The sequence below is a fragment of the Chiroxiphia lanceolata genome, chromosome 22 (assembly GCF_009829145.1).
Source record: "Chiroxiphia lanceolata isolate bChiLan1 chromosome 22, bChiLan1.pri, whole genome shotgun sequence".
NCBI lineage: Eukaryota > Metazoa > Chordata > Aves > Passeriformes > Pipridae > Chiroxiphia > Chiroxiphia lanceolata.
Genome location: NC_045658.1, coordinates 6,056,476 through 6,076,195, shown reverse-complemented (window position 1 = coordinate 6,076,195; position 19,720 = coordinate 6,056,476). Strand labels below are relative to the sequence as shown.

The window sequence follows — 19,720 nt, the reverse complement described above, 5'->3', positions numbered from 1 at the left end:
TAACACAAGCTCCAGAACCATCCTAATCTGGTGGATAAACACAAGCCCCAAAGCTCCGAGGTTTGATTCTCTGGACAAACATCCATCCCTTGGCTTGCACTCGGAATTCTGGCCCAACCACACCGGCACAGCTCTGGTAATTAACTCCATGGAGAGCTTCCCATAAGGCAGGAAAAGCAGCTGCAAATCCCACCCCGCTGCCTTTAGCACAGTAATTACACTTTCCATTCCACGGGCAGATGTGAAGCACTGGGATATTTTCAAAGGGAGGCAAAAAAAACAAAAAGGAAAATCAACGACAGAGACAAGCTGATTTCTCATGACTTCTCCTGAAGGCAAGAGGATTAAAAGATTCATCTTGGTGCAAATAAAACTACTGGGGAGACTATTTTTGAGTTCTTCCTCGGGGCAGGAGGAGGGATCAGGAACGAGCAGAGAATTACAGATGCTGTTCCAGAGGCAGCAGTGCAAGGGTAAATGAGAAGCTGTTGTTCTTCAGAGGACAGTTCAGACCCAGCAATTTGGGAGTGTCACCCTCCACTCGGTTATCTGAGAACAGCAAACCACGGCTAAAATTGTTTAATTGGAGGGGGAGGGAGGAAAAGTAAAACCAGAGCAGATAAATATTTTTAATTTTCACCTTAATCAAACTTCCCAGAAAAATTCTGATTTCTATTTGCTGTATTTTTCTCAAGCAGCTTCATAAAAGTGCCCAATCCAGCCTTACACTGTTCTGTAGGACAGAGCCCCCACACCTTTTTGATCATGAAATACAGCAAGTAAAAACATTTTGAGCGCTCCCCAATACACGTTTATTTATATAAAAATGCATTTATATAAAAATACAAATACATTTCTATATAAATACATAAAATATAAACAGACATTTACATATCAAATTAATTTGACGTATAAATGCATTTCTATATAAATGTAAAAATAAACGTACATACATTTAGATGTAAAATCTTGTTTTATGTATAAATATAGATACATTTTTATATGAATATATTTTACATTTATATAGAAATACATTTATTTCTATATAAGTTACACAGAAATACATTTATTTCTATATAAATTACATAGAAATATTTATTTCTATATAAACTACATAGAAATATTTATTTCTATATAAATTACATACAAATACATTTATTTCTACGTAAATTACCTAGAAATATTTATTTCTACATAAATTACATAGAAATACATTTATTTCCATAAATTATACTGAAATACATTTATTTCTACGTAAATCACATAGAAATATTTATTCTATATAAATTATATAGAAATACATTTATTTCTGCATAAATTATATAGAAATATTTATTTCTACGTAAATTACATAGAAATATTTATTTCTGCATAAATTACATAGAACTACATTTATTTCTATTAAGTTGCACAGAACTACATTTATTTCTATATAAATTACGTAGAAATATTTATTTCTATATAAATTACATACAAACACATTTATTTCTATGTAAATTACATGGAAATATTTATTTCTACATGAATTCCATAGAAATATTTATTTCTACATGAATTCCATACAAATATTTACTTCTACATGAATTACACAGAAATATTTATTTCTACGTAAATTACATAGAAATACATTTATTTCCATAAATTATACTGAAATACATTTATTTCTACGTAAATCACATAGAAATATTTATTCTATATAAATTATATAGAAATACATTTATTTCTGCATAAATTATATAGAAATATTTATTTCTACGTAAATTACACAGAAATATTTATTTCTACGTGAATTACATAGAAATATTTCTACATAAATTACATATAATATTTATTTCTACGTAAATTACATAGAAATATGTATTCTATACAAATTATATAGAAATACATTTATTTCTGCATAAATTATGCCGAAATACATTGATTTCTATATAAATTATGCCGAAATACATTGATTTCTAAATGACAGAGACACGTACTAGTCAGGTGCTGTGCATCATCCCTGCACTTTGGCAGATGGGTTTGCACACCCCTGGGGGGTCCAAACCCCATTTTGGAGCCCCCCCAAAGCCCCCCCCGGGGGCCAGGACTCACGGCTGGGAATGTGCTGTCTCGTAGCGCTCGAAGGAGTGGGACAGGTCGTGTTTGTTGTTCATGTAGCACTGGGTGCACAGGTCGTAGTCAAAGCACATCTTGCACTTCCACCTCATGCCACGGATGCCGTGCTTCTTGCAGCAGTCGCAGATGATGTTGGGGTGACGGACACCTGGGAGAGCACAAGGGCACAGGAATGTGGGATTCACCCCAAATCCAGAGAAACCGGCTCTCAGGACCTTTCTCAAAGGGAAAACTCATGGACTGTGTGAGTGTTGAAGGTGATGCAGTAATAGAATGTGAGTGATATGTGTGACCTGTGTATGTACAACACGTGTGATGTGTCTCCGTGCTGGGCAGTGACAGGACCCCAGGGAATGGCCTGAAGTTGTGCCAGGGAAGGGCTGGGTTGGGTATCAGTATAAAAGGTTCTTCCCCAGAGGGTGGTTGGCACTGAACAGGCTCCCCAGGGCAGTGGGCACGGCCCCAAGGCTGCCAGAGCTCCAGGAGGGTTTGGAGAACACCCTCAGGGACAGGGTGGGATTGTTGGGGTGTCTGTGCAGGGCCAGGGGTTGGACTGGATCATCCTTGTGGGTCCCTTTCAACTCAGGACATTCTGGGGTCCTGTAATACGAAGTCTCCATTTCCTGGCTTGAGGGACTCTCATCCTAAAGTCAGGTCAGGCTCCAACAGAATGGCAAAGTCAGCAAAACTCAGAAAAAGGAGGAAAGAAAAGCCTTTGCACAGGGGCAAACAGGAATTTCCTCACCATGAACTGGCTCAGTGTGTGCTCTGCTGCTGCTGCTGCTGCTCAGCCTCACTCCTCACTTCTGCAGGAGCAAAAGGCTGACCCTTAGAATCACACAGTGATGGAATCTGCTGAGCTGGAAGGGACCCAGCAGGATCACTGAGTTCAACTCCTGTCCCTGCACCCGACACTTCCAGCCAGGCTTTTATTTCAAGTAAATCATATTTGCTTCAGTCAAATAATATTTAAAAAATAAAATTCAAATAATTTATTAAGAACGGGGATCCTCACAGATGGGAAATGCTACACAAACTTAAGGCAGGAGATGGGTTTGCCAAGGTCTGTGCTCCCTGTCCATGCCATACTCCTCAATTTGGGTGTTGCTGTAGAGTAGGAGATCATAAACCCCCTGTCCTTGCTATACTCCTCAATTTGGGTGTTGCCACAGAGTAGGAGATCACAATCCCCCCTTCCTTGCCATCCATACTCCTCATTTTGGGTGTTGCCATAGAGCAGGAGTTCTTAAGCCTCCTGTCCTTGCCATAATCATCAATTTGGGTGTTGCCATAAAGGAGGAGATCATAATCCCCCTGTCCTTGCCATGCTCATAAATTTGGGTGTTGCCATAAAGGAGGAGATCATAAACCCCCTGTCCTTGCCATGCTCATAAATGTGGGTGTTGCCACGGAGTAGGAGATCATAACCCCCCTGCCCTTGCCATACTCATCAATTTGGGTGTTGTCAGAGCAGGAGTTCCTAAGCCCCCTGCCCATGCCATACTCATCAATTTGGCTGCTGCCATAAAGGAGGAGATCATAATCCCCCTGTCTTTGCCATCCATACTCATCAATTTGGGTGTTGCTGTAGAGCAGGAGTTCCTAAGCCTCCTGTCCATGCTATACTCCTCAATTTGGGTGTTGCTGTAGAGCAGATCATCATAAGCCCCCTGTCCTTGCCATACTCATCAATTTAGGTGTTGCCATAAAGGAGATCATAAACCCCCTGTCCTTGCCATCCATACTCATCAATTTGGGTGTTGCCATAAAGGAGGAGATCATAATCCCCCTTTCCTTGCCACACTCCTCAATTTAGGTGTTGCCACAGAGCAGGAGTTCCTAAGCCCCCAGCCCATGCCACACTCCTCAATTTGGGTGCTGCCATAAAGCAGAAGTCCCTACCCCCCCTGCCCTCGCCCTACTCACCGATCTGGGCGTTGTCATAGAGCAGCAGGTCGTAGGCCCCCTGGAAGCCCGTGCGGTAGTTGGTCCTGTTGCCCTGGTCCCACTGCACCACCACGGTCTTGTCGGGGGTGGTGGGGCTGCCGGCGCGGCCGATCTCCACCACGGTGCCCACGTTGCCCTCGCCGCTGTCCTGGCTGCCCCACTTCCAGTCCACGCCGCGCACCACCCGCATGCCCACCTGCATGCTGGCACAGGGCTCCACGTCCATGGATGTGCTCGGCAACCCCTACAGCTCTGCCCCTCGGCGGGGCTCGGGCACGGGCAGCAGCATGGTCAGCACGCCTGGAACACAGCGTGGCACACGTGGGTAACGCCCAGAACGTCACATCCCCCCTCCCAGAACATCACAGCCCCCCTCCCAGAACATCACGTCCCCCCTCCCAGAACATCACGTCCCCCCTCCCAGAACATCACGTCCCCCCTCCCAGAACATCACAGCCCCCCTCCCAGAACATCACAGCCCCCCTCCCAGAACATCACAGCCCCCCCTCCCAGGACATCACATCCCCCCCTCCCAGGACATCACATCCCCCCCTCCCAGGACATCACATCCCCCCCTCCCAGGACATCACATCCCCCCCTCCCAGAACATCACATCCCCTCCTCCCAGAACATCACAGCCCCCCTCCCAGAACATCACAGCCCCCCTCCCAGAACATCACATCCCCCCCTCCCAGAACATCACATCCCCTCCTCCCAGAACATCACATCCCCCCCTCCCAGAACATCACGTCCCCCCCTCCCAGAACATCACGTCCCCCCCTCCCAGAACATCACGTCCCCCCCTCCCAGAACATCACGTCCCCCCCTCCCAGAACATCACGTCCCCCCTCCCAGAACATCACGTCCCCCCTCCCAGAACATCACATCCCCCCTCCCAGAACAACCTGACACAGGACAAGCCTGACCCGCCAACTACACACATTTACTTTATTCAGTTAATGGTTTTAAAGAATTATTTAAACTATTTATATTAAGACGACTTAAATAACATTTGCTTTAGTAGAACGCTGTAAAATAATTATTTGGATTGTTCGTAAAATATTTAAATGTTGTTTTGCTTTAGTTAAGTAATATTTAAAAGATAAGATTCAAATAAATGTACTTTATTAAAAACAGGGATCCACACGTGGGTAATGCCCAGCACGTCACGTCCCCCCTCCCAGAATGACCTGGCACAGGACAGGCCTGACCCACCAACTACATACACTTACTTTATTCAACTGTAATATTTTTAAAGAGTTATTTAAACTATTTATATTAAGACGACTTAAATAATATTTGCTTTAGCAGAACGCTTTAAAATAATTATTTGGATCGTTTGTAAAAATATCTAAATGCTGTTTCACTTTAGTTAAGTAATATTTAAAAGATAAGACTCAAGCAAATGTACTTTATTAAAAACAGGGATCCACACGTGGGTAATGCCCAGCACGTCACATCCCCCCTCCCAGAACAACCTGGCACAGGACAGGCCTGACCCACCAACTACACACATTTACTTTATTCAACTGTAATATTTTTAAAGAGTTATTTAAACTATTTACATTAAGGCAACTTAAATAACATTTGCTTCAGTAGAACAGTTTAAAATAATTATTTGGATTGTTTGTAAAATATTTAAATACTGTTTTGCTTTAGTTAAGTAATATTTAAAAGATAAGATTCAAATAAATGTACTTTATTAAAAACAGGGATCCACACGTGGGTAACACCCAGCACATCACATCCCCCCTCCCAGAACAACCTGGAACAGGACAAGCCTGACCTGCTGGCTACATACACTTACTTTATTCAAATATAATATTTTTAAAGAATTATTTAAACTATTTATATTAAGATGATTTAAATAATATTTGCTTTAAAATAATTATTTGGATTATCCGTAAAATATTTAAATACTTTCTTGCTTTAGTTAAGTAATATTTAAAAGATAAGATTCAAGTAAATGTACTTTATTAAAAGCAGGGATCCTCACAGCTTTAGCACAGGTGGGAATGATACACAAACTAGCCAGACTTCCAAGGCACATAATCATCTGTAACAACATCCAAAAGCTTCTTCCAGAGCTCTGTGGATGAGGGAAGAGAACTGGGCAAGGAGTCTTTACACACCCCAGTACCAGCCCTTGACTCCAAACTCAGGAATAAATGCAACAGCCACCGACAGCAGAAACAAAAAAACCCAGTAAAGGGAGTTGGAATAAATGTCCAGGAAAGCACCAGCCCTGTGATTTCAGCAATAAAAATTCAATACCCACCTATTTTTCAGGAAGACCCTTCATATGCACCTCATCACTTAACACTGCACTTCATCCCTTAACCCTGCAGGGGGGAGTTTCACTCGCCCTCAAAGTTAGTTTTGGTTTCGGTTTGGGGACACAGGAAGTTTGAAAACTGCGCTTGAAAGAAACGTTTGTCTGTTTTCCCTGCGGTTTTTAAAAACATTGCCAACGTCAGATAAATTTCAGTCTTTCCCTGCTGTTTATCAATGAGCAGGAACAGGGAAGGGCTATTATTGCTTACCTGCAATAAGCAGAGCAGATTTTGTGCTGGGATCAGTTAAAGCTTGGGATAGCCTTTCCAACTGTTGCCATGGCAATGGGTAAATGAGGTGAATACCACACAGATGCATCACATCCTCAATTTTGATTTGAATCAGATCATCAAACCCTGCTTTCTCTCTTTACCACAACAGCAAGACAGAGGAGAAGAGCGTGGCTTTCAACATTTAGGACCCGGAAAAAATCTACTGTGGCATCCCTGGGTCCACCTCCTTAATATCCAATATTGTCTCAAAAATTTGAAAATCGAGACCCAACAGAAGGCCAAGGGCCAGAGAGAGCAGGTGCCAAAAGCAAACCTCACCCACCACCACGACACAGAGCAGCTCAGCCCGGGGTGACAAGTGTCAGGGGGACAATCCTGGCCCCGCTCAGGGATGTGCTCAGACACAGCAAGAGGAGCAGCTCCGGGCCCTGTGACGTGTTGTCGATGCCCCCCCCCCCCCCAATAAAGCAACTGAAACCACCAAGAACCTAAAACTAAGCCCTTCCTCAGCCCCAGAGCCCCGACTGAACGTGCGGGGGAGTCGTCTGATGCAAAATCATGTTCCTGGCGTGCAGGGAGAGGCCGATTCCTGCTCAGCTTCAGCACCTCTGCAGCTTCAGACTTTTCCTGTGACATCCAGACACCTGTCACACGACAGCAACATCAAACCCCAATGTCCTCGTGAACCTCCCGTCATCTCTCGTTCTAATCATCACCAAAAGATGCCTCGGGCGACTCTTCCACTGAGAGCAGTGGAGGTGGATGTAACATTGCTGAGCTGAAGGTGCACAAGGGTTTACTGCCTTTATGAAAGCAGGAATCATCAAAGAATATCCTTTTCAGAAAGCATTGCAGGGCCTAATGAGATTTGTGTGATCCCCTCTTCCTCCAGATCAGTGGACTATTTATTCCTTCAACTAAAAGGCAGAACTGCTTTTTTTAAAGGCTGCTGTGAACCAGTCGAGAGCCTGAGAAAACAAATGGGAGCACCCAACAATGCAAAGGTGCAAGAGAAACGTAGTTCAGTTATTCCTACAGGCCTTTTCCTTAAAATCAACCACCACCATCCTTCCTGTTTTCGTCCGAGTGAACAGGAGGAAGGTGGGGTAGGTAATAACAGAGGGAAAAGGAATTGCATGCTTAGGGAAGGAAACAATGAATATCACAAGATATCTTCCATGAGGACAGAGTGACACTTCCCAGCCTAAAGGGTTTTATGCCATTTCACTGGACCTTCTTCTTCCTCTCCCCAGGAATGAATGAATGAATGAATGAATGAAACAGCACAGGCTCCATCACAACTCCCAGCATTTCCAGGAAGGAAGTGCCAGTTCCAGCAATTATCCATCACAAAAGAACATTCCAGGCTGTGCCACAAACCCACAAAATTGAAGTCTCTGCAGTACAAAGGAGGATAATCCCTTGCCACCTGGAAAGAGCAGGGCAGGCTGGCACGTGACAGCTGGTGACCTGAACAGAGCAGTCCAGGAGCTCAGCACCAACCTTGGCCCAGAAAGGTGGGACCTACAGACAGGGCAAACCCCCACATTGTGCCCCTTCCCACCACCCCTGGATGCTGCTCTAGCTCAATGTGCTCCTGTGATGCTGAATTCCAGTTAACAGGGTTGTCTGGGCTGCAAAGACCCCACCAACCCCTTGCTGGCTGATCCAAGGCCGTCTTCCTAATGTGAATATTCCATTTTCCACACAAGAATGCACCAAATGCATTCTGCATTCCCATCTGCTCTGCAGGGGAGATGCATAACAAGAATAAAGGGCTGTTCAAAACCTTTATGAGATGAATTACAGTGCTCTTGCAGGCTGAACCTTGCCAGAGCAGCATTATTTACTTCCTAAGTGGAAATGTTTCACTCACTGAAGCAAATACTCCTCTCTTGATGCTGTCTAGGTCATAATTATTCCAGGGAAGGATAGGTACAGCTGCCAGAAATGATTCACAGAGAAAACATCAGTTTCCCCATGGGAATTTAAAGCAACTATGAACAAATAATCCATTATAAGACACAAGCATATTTCTGAATCCTGAGGTAACATTCTGACCTTGTCTGCTGTGACACAGGAAAGAGCAGCCCAGGCATATCTGTGAGTCCATTCCTAGGAAATCCCAATAATACTTTACTGGAACAAAGGGAAAACACGTCAGCACCTTCAGTTGCAATAACTGTGGCAAATTTCTGCCAATGTTCAACTGCTCTGGAGGCAGAAGGTGCTCTAGAAACAACCCAATATCCATCTCACAGGAGACAAAGGTTGCTGCTGCTCTGGATACAAAGCAAACATAATCCAGGAGTGGTGTAAACAGTTGGCAGAATCAGTGCATGCAACTCGGGGATCACATTATTTGAACAGCAAGGCAAACAGAGGAAGTGTTTAAACCAACAACAACAACAACAAAAAAAAAAAGCAGGTTTTTTTCTCTCTCTTCCTTACACACATTTTGCAGTTTGAATTGTCTTCTCAGGTGAATTATTCCACCCTACAGAGATTTGCCTATCCAGAGGATGCTTCCCTAGGCAATTGTAAATTTCCAAAAGAGCAGCACAGGCTCAGACTTGGACACTTCCCTCATTTCTGCACATCATTTCTGAACACATGTGGGGGTGGCTGTAGCAGAACTCCTATTACAGGGTCTCTTCACAGCAGCTCACTCGAGCCTGAAATCTCCAACCTCCCCCACTAATACTTTCATATTCTTTAATAACAGCAAACAACCAGCAAATAGCCCTTGGAGCCCAAGGCTCAAAGCTGCTCAGTTAATTACCAAAGTTAATATCCATGCAAAAAAAAAGCTCAAATGCAGCCTTACCTTTCACTCTTCCTTCTCCTCAGCACAGCGAGAGCACAGCAAACACACACACGAGCTCTCACTAACAGGGTGCAGTGCAGTTGCTCTCAAGGATACACACAACTCCCACAAATATAATCACTAGTGAATGAAAACTGAGCAGGAAACCAGCAAAACACACAGCAAACAACCCTTCTGGACCCACCACCATCCAAACATTGCCTTGCACCTCCTGGGTGAGGCCAGAATTCCCCAGCCCTGACCCAGGTGTGCTGCCTTGGGCACTTCCAAGCCCAGAGAGACCCTCCCTGCCTCCCACCACACCTGAACCCTGGCATTCCCAGCTCCATTTTCCAGTAGTTTCCACTCTGGAGACTTTTGCCAAGCATTTTATTACCTCACCTACAACCCACACCAGTTCAACAGCCAGCTCTGCCACTCGTAAATCTCTCTCCTTGTCTACTCTGACCCCCCTGCAGCCCAGCAAAAGGATTTGCAGAATTGGCCGAAGTGAACAGTTTAATATTATTTAATAGGCTATTTAAAAGAGCCTGGAGTGACAGAACAAGTGGGAATGGCTTCAAACTGACAGAGAGGAGGTTTAGATGGGATACAGGGAAGAAATTCTTCCCTGTGAGAGTGCCGAGGCCCTGGCATGGGTTGCCCAGAGAAGCTGTGGCTGCCCCATCCCTGGAAGTGCCCAAGAACCTTGGAACAACCTGGTCTAGTGGAAGGTGTCCCTGTCCATGGCAGAGGGTGGGACTGGATGACCTTTAAGGTCCCTTCCAACCCAAATCCTTCTGAGATCCTGTGATATTCCACTGCAGAGCCACAAGACCTCAGTGATCCTTTCCTTCCCTTTCCCATGTGCAGTCAGGAATTCTGTTTAGTCTAAATTTTGCAAAATGCCATCTCTGGCACAGGGGAGGGAGAGAGAAGAGCAGATGATGTTTTTGTGGCTTAAATATCAACAGCAGATAAACGAAGCCATTCTCCTGATAAATTAGTCTCAGCTGAAAAACGGGGGGGGGGAAAATCAGAAATGGGGCAGCTGCCACTGGTAAAACCAATCAATCAAGAAAAACCAAAAAAGCCTGTGAGGTTAAATAATTTCAATGTCCCAAACCTCACCTGCTCCCCAAGTATATTTAACTGCATTACATAAACAGAATAAAGCAGGTGATTAATACGCCTTTGCTCAGGGATTAATATCTTGTCATTCCAGCGTCAGGGACACATCCCAACATCCTCAAACACTGGCACACAGAGGGAGGAAAGGCTAAAAATACCAAGCCAGGCACTCTGCTCAGAGTCCCACCGAGAGCATTTTATCTCTGCAATCAACACTTGTCCTCTGCAAATGCCAGCCCATTGATCTGTTTTGCCTACACTGAATTTCACATTCCATTTACACCGATTGTGTTCTAGCACCCGAGTTGTTATGGTGAGAGGGGGAACGTTCCCTTCCCTTGCAAGCTGTAGCAGCAATGTTTCAGAGGTTATCATGCTGGTTTACCAGCTATTCTTTCACCTTGTTAAAGGATGGAGGCCTAAAGGAAGCACTGGCAAATTTATTAATACTCAGGACCGGTAGTTTTGGGCAAACCTTTCTGAGAAGCTTGATCCCAGCATTCTGGTTTCCTGAAAAACGGCAAACAAGCTCAGAATAGATCCTAAAAATGGAAGAAGTTATAGAGAAGTTGCCTATCTTACATTTTGGGTTCATTATGGACAAATATGGCAGGACTCAACTCAGGACTGAACTGAGCTGACCTTGAACCTCCAGTTCTCACTTCGCTCAAACTTCAACCCCCCTGCGATGACAACAGACCCAGAGAAGTGAACATGCTTCAAAAACTGAGCCCTAATCTGCACAGCCTCAGTCCAAACTGGTTTTGTCACCAAGCTCCACGGACAGAAAAGGGATTTCTGTCAGCCACGAGTAACAAAATCAGCCAAAAAGAAAGTGCCAGTCTGAGGCAGACGATCCCCCAGGAGCACAGCACTTTTCATGAACCAGCTCCCTGCTAACCAATGGACCAGACCAGGAAATTCACTGGATTGCACAATGGTCAATATTTGCTTTAAACCATAAAAAAGCAAACATTACCTTTGGGAAACACCACCAGCGTGACAAAAATAAACATCTGTCACGGGCTTCCACCAGGAGAGGTTGTGGTGCACCACAGAGCACTGGTTTGGGCTGGGGTTCACTTCATTCTCTTCACAGCAGCTTGGATGGTGCTCTGGTTTGGATCTGGGACCAAACCAGGGTTGGTAACGCAGGGGTGTTTTAGCTGGTGCTGAACAGAGCTCACACAGCACCAAAGCCTTTCCTGTTCCTCACACTGCCCTGCCAGTGAGGGGCTGAGAGAGCACAGGAATTCAGGAGGGAACAGAGCCAGGACAGCTGACCCCAAGTGACCAAAGGGATAACCACCATGACATGGTGCTCAGGAATAAAAAATGGGGAAGAAACAGGAAGGGGGGGATGTTTGGAGTCAGTCTTTGCCTTCCAAAGCAACCCTTGTAACTAATGAAATCCTGCTTTCTCAACTTGACCCCTGCAGCCCCTTCCCTATCCCAGGGGATGGAAGTGAGGAAGCAGCTCAGCTGCCCACCAGGGTCAACCCACCACACACAAAAAGGCAGAATACCTTTTGCCAGGTCAGGGACGTTCAAAATTCAGATTTCTAAGTCAAACCCCACAGAAGAACAAGTTCCCTCTACCAGCTTCTATCGAACACAACAACTCCAGGCTTCAAATTGCTGAGATCAGTGCTCATCTGCCCACTGGAGAATTAAAAGTGATTATAAGTGAAAGTTCACACTGGGCATCTAGTGGATGGCTCTTATTACATCCCACGAGATAATTGCTCATGAGCCCGATGAAATTTCCTTCTGGCTTTTGATGAACTGTGTTCTCTCCAGGAGGGAGAAAAAACAGCTCCAGCCATTTGCTTTAATTGGACCCGACAGTTTGCAGATTGTTGCCTCCAGCCCAGAAAAGCTCAGTAGCTGGGGCTGATGAGAATCCACTTTTTCCTCAAGAGCGGGTTTCAGAGTTAAATTTACACTGCATTACAGTACAAACAAACACACACCCCTCCCTGCCCACACACGGGACCACTAGGTAATGTTGTTTAAGGAAAAAAAAAACCCAAACAAACAACATTATTTGCTAAGTTTGAATCAAGGTCTTTTTCACTTTACACAGAAAAAAACGGGAGAATGGTCTTTTAACTTTCCCATGGAAGATCCCTGTGGCAGAAGGAAAACAAAAATCCAGCAGCATTGCATCCCATCTCCTGCCAAGAACCACCATCAATTTTCTGGCCCTTGGCATTAAGAGGTCAATACTCAACCACCTGCATCCCTTGCAGGTCTTTCTGTGCTCAGAACACTGACAAAAGCCATAATATATAAAAAAAGAGCTTAATAAAGTCAAATACAAGTCATCCAGGGCAGCTAGAACATCTCCATTACTTAAAGAACAAGCTTAACAGACCCTTCAGGAAGGGTTTCAGTGTATTTATCATGCCTTGTGGGAAAGGATGGACTAGGTGGCCTCAGCAAAATCCCTTCCAGAACTATTTTCAATCATCTAGAAATAGAGGATCAGACAGAAACATATTCCAACAGTGAGAAATCTGTCTTGGCAGCGGATTTCAACTGTGCTCTTACTTGACATTGCTCTAATGTATTTCTCAGAGGCAAGACCATCTGGCCCAGAGCTGATGGTGTTGAGCCCTGGTAAGGCTCAGGTCTGCAGCTCTCTCACACCAGCTATCAACTCCTATTTACCCTTAAAACCCGACTTAAATCACTTCAAAGTTCATGAACCTCCAATCTAATCCCACAATTGCCCTGTCTGTCCAGGAAGGCAGGAAGTATCCCCACGGGTTGTGCAAAAATCAAAAGACTAACTTACTGCAGGAGTGGAAAAATCAAGAGGAATTAATTCTGAAGTCCTGCAAGAAGGGAGGTGGTTGAACAGTGGGCTGAGAAAAGGCAGTGCTGGGGCTGCTCAGAGGGGTTTAGAGCCTGGTGCCCTCAGCAGTGGAGGTACAATGGGATTACAAATCCTCTGAGTTAGGAACAAACACAACATCCTCCAGCTCTTGCAGATGAAGAGTAGTTACCTCAGACTGGTACAGAGCGAGCTGAGCAGAAAACCTGCTGGACTCTGATGAGCCCCTGGAGCTCATCCTACTGACTTCAGATCCCCTGCAGGCTTTCAGAAGGGGCAACACTGCACTCCTGCCCGTTTCCAGCCTGGAACTTGCCCTTTCTGTGCTCTGAAAGCAGATCAAAAGGTTTAAGTCTAATCTACCCTGACATGCCTTTGGCCAGAGAGATGCTGGCTGCGTAGGAGCAGAAGGAATTGAGCAGTAGCTGTTGCTTCCCTCCCTGGGACTCAGTGAAGGTTTGAGGGTCAGCACGTACACAATTCACTTACAGGTTTGTACATTTTACAATTACAGATGCCATCTTTTTGCTCTGAGCATTTTAAAGAACACAGGAACACTCCACAGAGGGGAAATGGAGCCACAGTTCTCCAAGGAACTGGTGGCAGAGCCAGGAACGAAGCTCACATATCCCAGCTCCAAGTTCTGTTCTCCACAGCCTGGCCCATACCAGTCTCTGGAAAGAAGGGAGCACAAACCCATGATCCAGGATGCATCCCTGCATTCCTTGGGGTCACATCAGGGAATGTGGATGAGTAAGATCAAGCCATTGACTCTCCTGCTCACACACATGTAACTTCACTGGTTTTCCAGTCTAAGTGCTGGAAGACTATTTCTGTGTTCCTGGAAATTTCAACCACCACCACAACTCTCATCACAGAGAGAAAAGAAATATTTAAATCCTCTAAGTCTCTCAAGAAATGAGAAACTCCACCTTCTCTTTGCTTAAGAAGAGAAGAGTATCCAATGATCTCTCTCCCATCAGAGCTTTTAGTGAGAGTGTATTGAAAAGTGTGGTGGTCTCCCTCTGAGCACATTGTATTACAACACTTTGGCCCCTCCAAAAATGACCTTGATAAGCCATGAATGTAGAGAATCCCTGAAAACCAACCAGAACTCAAATTGTCTGCTCCCAGGACTTTCCATTCTATTCCTGGATCCCCGGAAAACAGCAACTGAAAATGAAAGGGCATGATCAGTGCTGCTGTGAGAGGTACGGTGACATTCATCCCTGAGTCCTGCCAGAGCCCAGGAGCAGCTCTGCAGCAGAGATGATGAGCAAGGCAAACAGATTTGATGGGAACAGGCAGGGACAACACGACCTCAGAGCAACTGAGGCTGAATGAGGCTGGAGAAAGCCTTCAACTTCAGAGAGACCAGGACTGGGCTCTGTGAGCAACCAGGACTGCTGATAATACCACTGGTACACAAACACAAGGCACAAGACAAGCTTGTTCCAGAGACAACTGCTCTCTGAGCAGCCCATGGGGGTCTGTAGCCACCCACTTCTTCATCAAGGCAGCTTAGAAGGCCATGCACATCCCCCTTTCCATGTAAAAATGGAAGGAGACAACTGCAACCACCACACTTGCAGCACTTCCACAGGTTTTCCAAGACATTACAGTGGCAAGGGGCCGTGCATGGCCTCCCAGCTCTTCCAGACAATCCCAGCAGTGGATCAGTGGCCACTGCAGACCAAAGCAGGAAAATAACAGACTCTTTATTGATGAATTTGGCACAGGATTTTCACAGCCACAGAGCTTCAAACATGCACTCAAAATAAATGTCAAAACATATGATGCTATACAGCAATATCAGAATAAGCAGAGAATTGAACCAAGCCAAATATCACACAAGTATGAAGATTCTCCTCGTGTCAGTGACTCAGAGAGCTGTGCTGTGCAAAGAGGAAGGGATTGCAAACACATTTACCTTTGTGAAGCCTAAAAAAGAGAAACTGTTAATGTGCTGCAGCCACACTTTGGTTCTAAAGGAATTTACATCCTTCCACCACAGAAACAGATGAGATCAGTACAGAAAACAGGCATAAGGTACTGAAAATACACCAGTGGTAGAGCTGGGACACCCCATCTACTGCCCTGTTAGTTGGAAAAGACCTTCTTGAAGGGAACCATCACCTGCTCAACAGAAGTTACCTGCTCCAGACTCAAACCTAGACAGCTACAACTCAGAGAAGAAAGCGAAGCTCAAAAGGGGGCAAGACCTTCTCTAGCTCTGCCAAAGCTACTGAAGCTTTCCCTTTCCAATTTCCATTATCAACATGTCACACAGCATCATTCCACTCAAAACAATGTGGGTAATGTGGGTTATTTACAGTAACTGCATCCTTTGACAATTCACTCATCTACACTCTGAAACCATGAATGAAAAATTCAACAGGTAATCAAGTACAGAGGAAGGTCCTAGAAGGATGAACAACTGCATCATTCGTCATAGGAAGCAGTTTTAGGAGACCAAGGAGCTACTAAAGAGAGAAGAAATAAAAATGGTATCTCATTCGAGCCAAATAAACTCCTGCTATAGCAACAGAGGAGTGCAGAGGATGTAATAAGGCTCTTAGCCAAAAAGAGAGAAGGTTGAGCAGTAAAGCCAAGCTCAAGTGACCTCCATGAAGGTGAGCCAGGGCTCACTTGTTTCTCAGCGAGGCAGAAATTGGAATTTGTTACATTCAGAAAGTAATTCTGCAGCCGAGCGCCTGCAGGGAAATCAGAGCAAACACATTTAGTGCTTCCAGTGCAGCTGTATCAACTTCTCCGGGTTTAAGTCCGGCCCTTGCTTCCATGCCTCTTGTCAGATCGGGAAGACCGCAAATATCACGGAAACACGGGAGAGGGGAAGAAAAAGCCACATGTGCTTCAGTGCCGAGTTGGAGCCGGCACAGCCGCGGGGACGCGAAACGCCCCCGAGGAACCCCCGCCCGCCTTTCAGGTCTCACCTTGGCGAGCGAGGACTTACCTGCAGTACCTGTTCGGGAGCAGGATGTGTGCTCACATCCCCCAGGGCAGCCAGGAGAAAGGAAAATGGAGCAGGAGCCAGCGGACTCGCCCCACCGGCGGCCCCAGCCCCGCCTAAAGGCGGCAAGGGCAGCCCCGGCCGCGCTCCGGGCGGGCAGCGCCGATCCCGGCTCAGCCCAGCGGGGAAACCGGGGGGAAACCCACACACCTACCTGAGAGCGCGGGGAGAGCGGAGAACCCCGAGAGCCCTTCTCCAGCGGCTGCCCTGCCTCCCTTCCCTCCTTCATCCTCGGAGCAGCAGCAGCTGCTCCAGCGCGGCCCGGGCGGGGGGAGAGCGGCGGGGCTCAGGTGGCGGAACAGCGGGAGCGCCCCGAGCGCGGGGCGGGCTGAGCCCCCCGGGACCCCCCGGCGGCGAGCTGGGCACCGGCACCCTCGGCAGCACCCAGGGGCACCCTCGGCAGCACCCGGGGGCTCCTCCCAAAGCCCCGCCGAAGCGCCGGGAAGCGGCCGGGCCGTGGCCCCGCGGAGCTGCTGCCGCAGCGGCGCCGCTCGACCCCGGGGCCGCCCCGCCCGCTCCGCCCGCCCGCCCTCCGGCGGCACGACGGGAGCCGTAGTTCCACCCCGACCGGCTCCGGGCACCGCCGACTACAACTCCCGGGAGGCCCCGGGGAGCCGCGGGCACCGCCCGGCGCGGCGGAGGATGCGGGGGGGTGGTGGGATGCAGGATGCTCCCGGGATGCAGGAGCGGCCCCGGGAGGGATGCGCGAACCGCACTGTGTGTGTGTGTATGTGTGTGTGTGTGTGAGCGCGAAACGAGGGATTGCGGGTTTTTTGGGCCGTTTTTAGGATGGCTTAGTCCAGTAGGTCCTGGGTTTGGTGGGCTCGAGGTGAAAGGGAACGGGTTTAGATTGGATGTTAAGGAGGGAATGGGGTATTAGGAAGGAAGTGGGGTATTAGGAAAGAAAGGAAGGAATAGGACGTTAGGAAAATTGGGTGTTAGGAGAATTGGATATCAGGAAGGAATTCTTGGCTGTGAGGGTGGGGAGGCCTTGGCACACGTTGCCCAGAGAAGCTGTGGCTGCCCCATCCCTAGAAATGTCCAAGGCCAGGTTGGAGCAACCTGGGATGGTGGAAGATGTCCCTGCCCATAGCAGGGGGTGGAACTGGATGACCTTTAAGGTTCCTTCCAACCCAAACCATTCCATGAGGGTGTGAACTCTAAGGGAGATTTGTGTCCTTGTTTGGCAGGTGGCCAGGAGGGCTTTGAGATCCCCTTCCCACTGCCTGCCTCCAACCTTCTGCCTGGATGAGATTAAGTGCCACCACACAGGAATCTGAACACCTGTACTGTAGAATCATGGAATGCTTTGGGTTGGAAGGGACCTTAAAGATCATCCAGTTCCACCCCGTGCTATGGGCAGGGACACCTTCCACTAGACCAGATTGCTCAGAGCTCCCTCTAGCCTGTCCTTGAACCCAAAAGCACAATTACTACTGTGTTTATATTGACTTTCAGAGTCAATTTCCAAGTTTGTGTCACGTCTCTGATGACGATACTGATGACAGTATCCATGTAAACCTCTCCTATCTGGGGTAGGACACATATAGTCAACTAACTGACTGTACCCCTGCTGAGGTCAGAGACACCTTGAAAACATGCTGGCTAAGTGAGGTAAGACCTTGCCAGTGTAACACCCTGCAATCACAACAGGAATATGGCAGCAAGGTCATAAAGAAAAATCACATATGCCATCCCATCCTGCCCATCAGGAACACGATCAGAACCCTAAAACTCAGAGGAAACAGAGACATCAGGCAGCAGCGTTGCCTGGAGCTTATGGAGAGTGAAGAGGGCAAATTTCTGAGACAGTGCCACAGCACAGTAGCTGTTACTGTAAGTTTGATGCCTACAGGGTACAAAGGACCTGTCCAAAAACAAGCTTGTCACTGCCATTTGATCAAGCCAAGCAGGAGGACTCGGTGTCCCTTGTCCTCTGGGTTGCGTACAAGCGATGTTGACCAGGCCAGTTAAACACGTTGGGCTGACTGTGAACATGTGAAATGATGAATTGATCTGCCCTGGCCCTGACCACAACTGCATTTTAGGCCACCCTTTGACAAGGAGGTGAAGACTGAGTGCTGGGAAGGATTTAGGAAGGTGGTAAGTGGATCTGAGCATGCACTGGTGTTTCCCTCCCTCAGCGTGCTTCTGTCCAGGAGGATTTTTGTTAGTGTAAATATAGCAATACATTGGAGACAGGTGAGTGCAGCCAGCATCAGTTGTCTGACAAGATCCATTCACATCTGGACCACATGCTTTTGGGTTCACTCAATAAATACAGAGGTAACTTAGGCCTTCCTTCTGCTGGCCCTTGTTGTAAAGGTGAACTTGCACGCCCAGGCTCTGAGTTGTGTCAGGTTGTTTCTTTGGGTTTTTTTTTGTCCAGCTAATCTCTCTTTCTTAAAAAATAAATAAATAAATAAATAATTGGAAAAATGTGTTAAGACTGTCTGTGAAGGGACTTTCTCAGCCATCAGCAGCCCAAAATTAATAGGTTAAAATGCAGCAATGAAAACTCAGGTTGGGCGTAAGGGAAAACTCGGACATTGTGATGTTTTGCTGCAACGGGCTGTGGTGGCACAGCCCTGGATATGGGAGAGAAACCTCTGCTCTTTCGTGGCCCTATCCTGGTTTTTTCAAAGACATTACCAGGAATCCTTCTTTGCCCACTGGATGCCGCTGTTACACAGAAATATCCACCGACTATTTCTTAGGCTTCCTGTTCAGCACCTTCTATCGGCCACTGCAGGGTCAGCCAGGCCATGCGGATTTAGCCCTGTTAACCTGCCTTTTTTTTCCCCAAAGGAAGCCTCCTTGACATTTTTCAGCTTCCTGACACGGCACAGGGAGAACTTGGGCCGCCAAGGTTGGCCCTGTGTGATGGCAACACCAGCAGCAGGAACAGAGTGATGTTCTTGGAAGGTGAACTGTCCGTGGAAAAAAAACCATGTTGTCCAAAATGTGTCTTTGGGTCATGTATAGAAGGACACTTTCCCTAAGAACTGTACTGTTCCCTAAGAACTGTCCCTAAGTGCTGTTTTGCATGCTTAATACAGGAATTTGTATGTGGACAAAGTGGTCCAGAGAATTCTCTCCTTGAAAGCAGAGCCTGGAAGCAGCAGCTTTCCCTGGATCCCGCACGGATGTCACACAGTTACACCTTGTGGCACTGCCTTCAGAGGCACTGACCTGGATAGAACAGCAGGGATGTGTGTGCTTCCACTTTTTAGCAAAAAATGAGTGGTATTTATAGCTCAGCTGAGTCTCAGAACAAAGGAGAG

General features: G+C 46.7%; 1 protein-coding gene across 3 annotated transcripts in view; it reads right to left on the bottom strand.

The window, feature by feature from the left end:
• MIB2 (mindbomb E3 ubiquitin protein ligase 2) overlaps positions 1-16,751 on the bottom strand; it is a 43,261-nt gene extending 26,510 nt beyond the window's left edge. For all 3 annotated transcript variants that reach the window (XM_032709018.1, XM_032709019.1, XM_032709020.1), the window contains exons 1-3: positions 16,591-16,751; positions 4,042-4,362; positions 2,092-2,263 (exon numbers count right to left, since the gene is read on the bottom strand). In XM_032709018.1, the coding sequence (XP_032564909.1) occupies positions 2,092-2,263; positions 4,042-4,288 (419 nt within the window). In that variant the 5' untranslated portion in view covers positions 4,289-4,362; positions 16,591-16,751. The remainder of the gene's footprint in view (positions 1-2,091; positions 2,264-4,041; positions 4,363-16,590) is intronic.
• Between the last annotated feature and the right edge of the window lie 2,969 nt (positions 16,752-19,720).